We start from the raw sequence: 9,796 nt of genomic DNA on the forward strand, positions 1-9,796 counted from the left end.
GACACCATGGCAGGATAGGCGGGCGAATGCACCTGCAGGTAAAAGATATTGAACATTTTGATCTACAAATGTTCTTTTTTTCATTATTATTATAATATCACAAGCAGCTTTTTTTTTGCATGTGATTGTTTGAAATACAATCAGATATTATTTTCACATATAATGTCATACCTTCATAACAAAAATGAAGAAAAAAAACATATCTTGTAAATGTTGCATACCACAGCTTTAAGTTTTTTTTATGTCTCCACAAAAACAATGCCTTTTTAAAATAAATAAATAAACAAATAAACATCTCAGCGTTATTTTTGCACAGAAATGTTTTCATTTTCTGATCCCGTCGCCAAGAGCCATTTCTGTAATGGCGTACCGCATGGAGAGTAAGGATGTGAATGCAGATTTTACGGGGGTGGACACACCTGCATCTCCCCCCCCATGTTGAGGCCCAAATTAGCATAATGACAGTTCTTGAAACATCTATAGCATTACAAAAGCAGAAAACACGTGAAAGCATCACTGACATCTACAGGTGCCGTTTATTTCATTTCTGTTTTACTCTCCTGGCTTTTCATCAAACTGCTTGCAGATTTATTTATTTTTTTCTCCCTTTCCTGTTCCGCCATCATCACTACCTGCCTTCAATTACCATGGCTGACTCCTTGAACAGGACAGAGGAACATTATTAGCATAATGCATTCCTGAATATTTCTCTTTTGTTGTGCTTGTAATGCCGTAACCTTAAACCTTGTTTTTTTCGTCCAGAACAAATACATGGGAGAGGAATTGGGCAATTTTATTTAGTTTTAAAAGAAAAAAAAAGCTATTCTCTGTTGTGTTTCTTTTTTTCTTTTTTTTTTACATTCTCCTCATCATTACGTCCATGTCAGCGCTCAAAGGTTTCCTCTTCATCTCGCTGCCTCCCCTTCTGATGGGAAATTGTGGATTCCTTATCACCAGCCTCTCCTGAAAATGGGATGGCTTTTATTCAAGATATCCTGTTGCCAGGGAACCAAAACTTCCTCCAAAGCATTCTGATTTGGGCAGATTTGTCATTTCCCTCAGTATGTGCATATATATATATATAAACATATATGCATAATGAAAACAGATATGTACAGAAACATGTAAAAAGATTTTCGCTTACAGAAAACCCATGAAGCTTGAGGAAGGAAAACCGAAACGTTTGTTCCAAGTCATACAGTTTAAAGGACAACCCCCCCCCCCCCCGCCCCGAAACTGACCAAATGTATGTAAACTTTTGAGTTTGAGGAAAGTTACGGAAATATTTCCAAAAAGTGTTCTTTGTAAGTTTTCTGACATTTAGCAAACACAAATAATTTGAGTAGTTAAGATCAAGCTAAAACAAGAAACGTTTGCTCTCAATTTAACTTAATACAGTAAGAAAAAAAAACGTGGTTGTGTCTTTTTATTAGGTGTGTGCAAATATCTGGTTTTAACTGTGTATTTAGATACATATTTTTTTATTATTATTATTACTTTGCAATGACTGCGTTTGTGCAATCTTATTCCTTTTAGATAACAAATTCCAGTCATATTTTGTTTGTGTGTAGGTCCTGGTATAGTAGAAGTTGCATCTTGTTGAAACCTTCAAAGGAAAAGCTATTTATTTTATCAATAGGCCCCAAGCAGCGTCGGATGTAATCTGGAAGAAAACTGCAATGATCACACTCGCATCACTGATTCCTAATTCTAGGCTGTCATAAACGTGTCCGGCACCAGAAGTTCAATTTTCCATGTCTTCGAGCGTTGGCTCGGGTTGAACACTAATTAAGTACCCGTCAGTCTTTGTATTGACATTTTATTTTTAAGATTTAGAACTCAAATCAATATTTGGACTGGCACCACCTGCCTCCTGAAATGAGCCATCAGTATTCACGGATCACCTCAGCGCTCTGCGGTGAAAGGTGTTGGAACTCCCTGGGGACATCACAGAGAGATGATTTTATCTGGTTAGCCTTGGTGTGCATTATTATATTTAAACAGATGCCACGCATAATGTGGGGCTGGGGGTAAACAAACTGTACTGCAATTGTGCTGTAATATTTCACATATTTGAAGTTTTTACTTTTGTTGTGCAATTTTTCGGAGAATCTAAGCAAAAGACAGAGAGCGTGCCTTAGCAAAGGAGTCTCACTCACACAATCCCAAATCAGAAAGAAAGTCATATTCTGATGCTTCCAGGTCTGAATCTGGATACTTGATTTGTCTTGTTGGCTTCATATTATCTGGTTATGTACAGATTTTTTTATTTTTGAAAGAATTTGTGGCTCTTGTGGTCTTTGGACAGAGGCTACACAGGAATGCTGCAGAGAAGAGTGAAAAAATGCTGATTGTCTGAGCTGACAGTCAAACCAAGGACACACAATGTTCCAACTAGCCGGCCCACTGAGTCCACATAGACAACCATTCTAATCTAAACGGCACAAAAATAACTTGATTTTGATCAATTCCCAACAGGCTGGTACAATACCTGTTTATTACAACTGTTGTGTCTTCTGTAAAATCGACTCTTTTTTAGCTTTACATCATGTTATAATGTTATTCCTTAATCAAAAACACAACTGGAGAGTTGCCTTAATGTTTTCATGCAAGTTTGAGAAATCCTCTACTCTCCTGTGGCAACCATTCAGCTGTGTGAAACACCTGTGTGGATGACGAAGCTCTTGCTTGGAGCTGCAGCTTCCAAGATCCCCAGCCAAGTGACTCCCCAACTCAACTCCTTCAGACTAGCCAGCAGCGATTAGCAAAGACCTGGTGGAACTGCGTATCAGCTGAGCTCATTATTACTTCTCAATGCATCTCTGGTAAAAACGTTGTTAATTAAGGAGCCTTTACACAATGACTTACTGAGTTTTGGAAAAAGCATGACTTTTTAAAGAGACAGAGACCCAATTTCAAGGTTTAAAATGGCAAAGTGAAATTTCTTTAAGTCATATTTGATATATAAATTAATAGCATTTTTTTCTAACAACTGAAGATGACATTCTTGACCAGGGGCGCGGTAGAAGGGGAAAAAGTTAGGACAATTCCAAGGGCCCCTGACCGACAGGGGGCCCCCCCACAAAATAGTTTTTTTTCTTCATAGAAATAGGGGGTCGGGGAATGGGACCCTGTCTATTACAGAATTAATATTATATCATGTTTTTACATTGTTTTCAAAGTAGAAAGTAAATGTTACCTTTCCCAGATCAAAAAAATACACATCCATATTTGTACTGAACCCCCTGAATCTGCATGAAATGGTGAAATTTCTGCGGCGGTGAGAACAAGAAGAGAACGACTGCTGTAGTTATTAATGCTGCTAAGAAAAACTATAAAGTCAGGTTTTCAAAGAGAGAGAGAAAAAAGACAAGAGTGTCAATTTGTAGCCCAGTTTTTCTCCAAGAGAGGGGAGTAGACTGTGAGAGATTATCAACCATTTAGCATATCCATATATTTAACTTGCACCTGCACCTTTTACCACACTTAACAACAGATGAGTCAGTCAGCAGCTGCTGTTTCCACACACAGGTCTGTCACTTTCATGGCTTCAGGATCAAGGAAACTTGAATCTCTCAGCATCTCGTTTACAAAGTCATTTAGCTCCTTGGGAGATGCATCAGGAAATTCAATATTCTCTAACAGATGATCCAGATCCATGGTCTCAGGGTCATAAATGGTTTTTACAGGGATAGTGTAGTTTTCCCTGTTTGGTTCTTGATGCCTGGCCACTTTTCTTCTTGGAGGTCCTAGTTCATCTCTGTCTTGGAGCTCCGTTTTCACATTTTCCAGCTCTGTTTCATAATTAACCTCACAGCTACAGTACCGTTGTTGGAGGACAGTGAGTTGCTTTTGGAGACTGTCCTTCTCGGCTCCAAGTTCACTGATGATCTTTTGGTCCCTCATCATTTTCTGTGACTGAGCTTTCATCTCTTTATCTACCTCCTGCTTAAATATTTCTGCTTGCTGTCTTAAAGCAGAAACATCTCCTTCATATTTCGATTGAAGCTCCTCGTAGCGAGTCTTGATTTGGTCCAGCTCTTGTTGGAGGGCGTCACTTTTCTCTTTTTCTTTCTGGATTTGTGACCTGAATGCTTCCTCACCCACAATATGAGCTACCTTCAATTGCTCAAATTCCTTCTGCAGCAGCCTTTTCGTCTTGTGTTTTATGTCGCTGTGCATCCTGGAAGCGATTATAGCTCGTCTGAGAGACTCTGAATCGGAAAACTCTTCTCCTGTCAGTAGTTCTCTCTTCATGTCCTTGAGTCTTTTCTGCCCTTGTAACTCGGCTTTTGTTTTCTCCAGTTCTCTTTGCACGTAGACAAGCTTTTGGTTCTCCTCAAACCATCTTGCTCTCTCCTTTTCCAGAAGAGAGCCAAGTCTCTGGATCTCTCTCTGTAACTCAATGGGAGGCGTTCTGTTCTGAGTCCAGCCTTGCAGATTTTGTCCAGCTCTCCATGCTCCATGCTGGGGTCTCATCTCACCGTTGGAGGAATGTGGCCTTTGGTTCCACATGTTTGGACAAAACAATGTTTGTTAAAATCCGTTTTGATCTGCAAACAATCTCAATGTTCAACTTTGAAAGCGCTTTGAGAACGTCTGAACTTGTCAGTAGTGCAGCAAACAATGACAAGAATGTAGAAGTTTGTTCCATACATACAGTGCTGATGACATCAGAAGCATGACTCTAGTCGTGACATCACAGAGTTTTCCTTCATCTCTGGAATGATGATGTGAGTGTTTGAGAAATCTACCACACTGACCAACCAACCTCCCCCATCATCCTTCTCCTCACCTTCCTACCCCCCATATTGGAGTTGGGATGGTTATATAGTGTTAGGGTGGCTCTGATTTATTCTTTCTGTTGACTTTTGTTCCTGGTTATTTTTGTTGAGGTTTTGCATCTTAGGACAGTTGTCCCCTCTGGTTTTGGACGACATGCAGTTGGAAGTTTTTTGCTCTTTCTCTTTTAGTTTTGGGCAGTCGGTTTGATGCAATACTTTTTAGGTTTATTTTTACGACCTGGAGACGCTGATCATTATCTCAAAAGCTCAAATAGTGAACTAACTAATAGTGTTGTGGATGTATATTGGATCACTAACAATATAAATATTTTGTATCAAGTAGTTATCAATAAATTCTGCTTACCTACACATTTCTGCAGTCAGAGGAATATGGAAAAAGTTTAAAGTAGCCCATTTATGTCTTCAAGTTTCCTTGTCAGCTCATTTATCAGCTATTTACCAGAGAGTCATAGAATCGGTGTGGAGGGAGCTCTATAAGACAGACAGGCTGCACAATGATTAATAAGTTGTCTCTCAAACATCCAGCTGGTGTCAAAGGGCGTGATAAAAGCTGATGAGAATTTTCTGCTTTGTGTTCGGCCAAAGATCATTTTTGAAATGTGATGTGTCAATCATGATTGTTCTTGTTTGGAACTGTGAAGTTTATCTGTTTATTGAATCCTGAAGACCAAATATTCATTATAGAGAGTCAAAGTGGGCTTGTTTATAGCAACCTCATCAGAAACTACTAGTTACCGTTGGTTACACTGTCTCTGTTGGTTTATGGAGAGACATGGCTTTTAAAGGGGGCCGATTTAGTTTTTTTGTCATGGGGCCCAAAATTCCTGGTGGCGCCCTTATACTTGACTGTGCTATGAAACGTCACTAGGAGGAAAACACTTATACTGCCCCTTTAAAGAAAGAAAGAAATATGCATGTTCTTCCTAGTAGAACTGAAACTACCTGGAGGGTTAGTCACTGCAGAATCAACACCCGTCAGATGGCACTTCCTAGAAAAAAGAAAAGGCTGAAATAATTACAGTCCAGGGACATTTCTGGGAGTCTTTGAGGATATCGTGTGGAGATGTTCTGTCTCCTTTGACTGGCTCAGTTTTCTGGTTCTGAGTCTTTCACCTGCTGCACGTTTCATCTTGCTTGGCTCTACGCCGTCCCTGGGCTTTACTCCAGCTGTTTTCTGGACCTGCGGTTCAGCTTATCACAGTTTAGCCTGAATGCTGCTGTTGTACCTGCTAGTAATTGCCTCTTCTTCTGTTCCTGCAGTTCTCCTGGTTGTCAGGCGCCCTGCAGGAAGAGTTGGGCTGGCTGGCTGTGTTCTGACATTAGTTTTTATTAAATTTGCTTTTCTTAAGCTCTCTCACACTACCTCTCCTGGCTTTGTTTTGTTGTTATTGTTGTTGGTCATAATACAGTGGAGACAGCTGATGAGTTTTGAATGAAAGATTAAGAAAAAAAAAATCAAAAAAGACCGATCAAAGCAAATCCAGAAACCAGTTTGCGTACAGCCATAGACTTGTTTCTGCAATCGGGCAACAAAAGAAAAATAAACATTTTACACTTCTGTGATTGTAGGAAAAATTTAGAGGAACCTGGTGATTTTAAGGCTACAGCTACCTTGTGATCTGACTCCTGGGATCGGCTCCAGGCCCCAGACGGGATTAAAATGGATGAATGGATGGTTGGACATGTTCAGTCCCTTATCTTTTCCAGTCACATCAGTGCATGTCCATAAACAAGGAAACACAAAACTGCATTTTGTACAAGTCATGATTGGAGTTAATGCTGGAACTGAACATCCTCAAACAAAGAAAATGGATAAAGAAGAAAAGAGGATTACCCCGCAAAGATATTTTAACCGTTTCTGTCATTTTTGTTCAAACCTAAAATTAAATGTATATGTGTATCACATGATCTTACATCTTTTGTGGTGAAATAATATCTTCCTTTGGGGTTTCAGATGTGTCACAGTGTTTAACAAAGTGGCTGCAGATTCCACATGGAAGAATATGCTAGAAATGGTGGCTGATGTTTTTCACGTCTCCAGTGTTGTATGTCATTCTACAACACATGTTGGTAATGACATCAAAAACTTGTGTTATGAAAGGCCATCTCTGGTGTGCAGGCAGTGATTGCCTCCGTTCAGCAAAAGTTATGATTTCCATTTAACAGTTGTGTTCATTACTCAACATGTTTCATCATTTCTTGGCACCGGCTCGCTGGTAAGGATTGGACTCTGTTCCTTTTCATGAAGTTCCTACTTGATACTAGATACTCAACATTAACTAAGCTCTCTTTTTTTCTGTTTCCCCTTAGCAAGCTGTTCCCATTTAACCCCTCCTTTATCCAAATTGTTTTGAGCTCTGCAGATCGTTGCGTTTGTTTCCTGTTTACCTAGAAAACCTCAATATTTTTCACTTTGCAGTTTTTTGCACTGCAGCTTCCTGGATGTTTCCTGAGCATCTTTTTTTTCTGTTGTTTTTTTTCTCGTCGCATCTTATACGTCCATTATTTACAGTTACAATTAAGACTAAGTGTATTTTATTCAGACAGGAAGCTTGCTTCGTTCTGGTTTTTGACCGTGTTAGGTTGGTTTAGTATTTTGTGAGAATTCCCGTTAAATGGCACTAATAAAAACCTTTACAAAGACCCAAAACTTTACAAAAATCAATCATTTTAACTCTAAATAATATTGTTGGTTGTGGTCATTTAAAACTGCAGTATGTAACTTTTATTTAAAAAAAAAAAAAGTATTTTTGTATATATTTGAAACTGTCACTGTGTCATCACAGTATAGTGGGCAACGGATAACGTGAAAAAACCTTTGACTCCCAGTGCTGATTAGAAACAACCAATCAGAGGCCAGAGGCGGGTCTTACTGCTGTCAATCAAGCCCATGTACATGCCGTCCTGCTCTCTCTGCCATCAGCAAAGTTTGTTGTGAATGCTAAGGCTGGTTAGCATGTCCACCAAAAATGCTGGATAAACAGTTTTTCTGTAACGGTTAGATGTTTCTCTGACATTACTACAATCAGCAGCGCTTTCCAGAGGTTGATTGACAGCGCTAAGTCCCTCCTGCTGGATAACTGGCTTCACTTATGAATTATTATATAGAGCCACATTCAGAGCTCAGAGATCTTCAAAGATATAGGAGAAAAAGTGGTTCAGAAAAAATATTAAAAATCCCTTCTTTTTTTTTTTTTGCCTTTTCTTCTAAATACTTGAGCGTGTGTAACATAATAGGACGGTTTTTTTCCAAATGTTTTCCCATCATAATCCAGAGTAAAGACCCTCTTGAATGTGAAAGTGCCATGGTATTTGTAATGTGGCTCAGTGAGAGATGGGGTGTCAGTAATTTTTTGTGCTGTTACTTATATCATGTTCTGCACTCTGCTTGTTAAATAGCCACACATGCAGCCTGATTGGTAAAGTCAGGGTCTCCCAATCAGGCTTGTTGATTAAGCATTTTGAATTATTAACCCAGCATCATCTGTGATAATAATGGCGACATCTTTGATTTATGAAAGGCTACGCGTAATGACTCTGCTGCTTTGCAACTCAAACACTGACAGAGTTCTTATATTCATTTTTAAATAATGATTTCTGGAGTTATTTTCCCTCGTGGGATGTCTCCCTTAGAAGGCTGTGTGGGGGATGGGGGCTGCTTCCAAATGAGTAACGACTTTATCCTGCGTTTTGATACGGCTTGCAAACATCATCAACCACTTTGTAACGATACTTTTCAAAGCATCTTCAAATTTTGTTTATTCTTAAACAGAAAGATGAAAATCATCGTCTTGCATTTACATTTCTGATAGCCTGCTTTCTCGTGACATGATTTATTTTAAAGCGTGCTGACCGCCTGGTGATTGTGTTTTCTTGTGCCGTCTTCTCAGACAGGCAGGTTCTAATCTTCCAGCCCGCTTAAAATAACTCGCCTGCCGTCCACCTTCAACCAAGTGTCATAAATTTGGGGAAGCGTTGCTGCAGTGAGACCTGGTCAGCTCACCATCATGGCATCCATGATGGAAAATGGTGGAAAATATGACACCATCTATAAAAGAAAGAGAAAAGTTGGACCCTGTAACACGAGAATGACCAAAAATATGTCTGTAAATTCACCAAGGACTGGCTGAGGATTGAGAAATAAAAAGTCCCTGAACTTCTATATTTAAAAGCTTCTTCACAGCAAGTTCTATACCGGTTGCCTCTCCAGCGTTTTCCTGATGGTTCTCACTTCTACGTGACTCCACAATATTGACAATGTGTCACAGGTTGAGGCAGGAGTCAAATGCTGAACAGAGAAGCCGACAAACGGACTAAATTCAACAACTTTAATAACAGACGACGCTGAAAGGCAGGGAAGTCTAGAAACATGCAAATGAAACACACTAACAATCATTCAGAACCGGAAAAGATACGTCCTGTAGGCGCAAAAGGAATCCCTAGAATCAAACCTGACTGAGTGGAAATGATTGGACAAAAATGCCTGAAAATGCTGAGTTAATGTGTTTAGCAATATCTTATGATTGGTCTATTTATGATAGATTTCTCTTTTTTTACCTCCAACAGTAACACTCTTATCTATCTGTACTGTATGTATTTATAGTCACTTTTTGTAATTATATGATAGAATATGGCCAAAACTCTCTAATATAGTTCTGTCTGTCATTCCTTTTTATGATAAAAAAAAACACAATTTCCCGGCAACCTTTCCAAACGAGTTTCTCTAACTTTGTTCCGGGTGGGGTTATCAAGGAGCGGAGGTGTTTGCTTTTTATCTAAATATTTCAGAGTCTGACCTTGGGGTAGATTTGCCGGGTCGTTGACTCCTCTGATGAAAGTCAGATATCTTCAGTGTTTTTCTTTGTGAGACTTTATGGCCATTCATAAACAGCAGCAATGTCTTCTCCAAGGTTGTTGCTGATTGTTTTTGCTCCTTGACATTGACCAAAAGTCCTGCTTTTAAAGAGCTGAGACTATTATGAATTATTACT

The 9,796-nt window shown here is 39.3% G+C and overlaps 1 protein-coding gene across 1 annotated transcript; it reads right to left on the bottom strand.

The window, feature by feature from the left end:
* Positions 1–844: 844 nt before the first annotated feature.
* LOC122828156 (microtubule-associated tumor suppressor 1 homolog A-like) lies at positions 845–4,314 on the bottom strand. Its single transcript, XM_044111463.1, has 2 exons — positions 3,469–4,314; positions 845–963 (listed from the first exon to the last, which is right to left on the bottom strand). Exon 1 carries the CDS (start codon positions 4,255–4,257, stop codon positions 3,502–3,504), a length of 756 nt encoding a protein of 251 aa, XP_043967398.1. The 5' UTR covers positions 4,258–4,314; the 3' UTR covers positions 845–963; positions 3,469–3,501.
* Between the last annotated feature and the right edge of the window lie 5,482 nt (positions 4,315–9,796).

This window comes from Gambusia affinis, linkage group LG03 (genome assembly GCF_019740435.1).
Source record: "Gambusia affinis linkage group LG03, SWU_Gaff_1.0, whole genome shotgun sequence".
Classification (NCBI taxonomy): Eukaryota; Metazoa; Chordata; class Actinopteri; order Cyprinodontiformes; family Poeciliidae; genus Gambusia; species Gambusia affinis.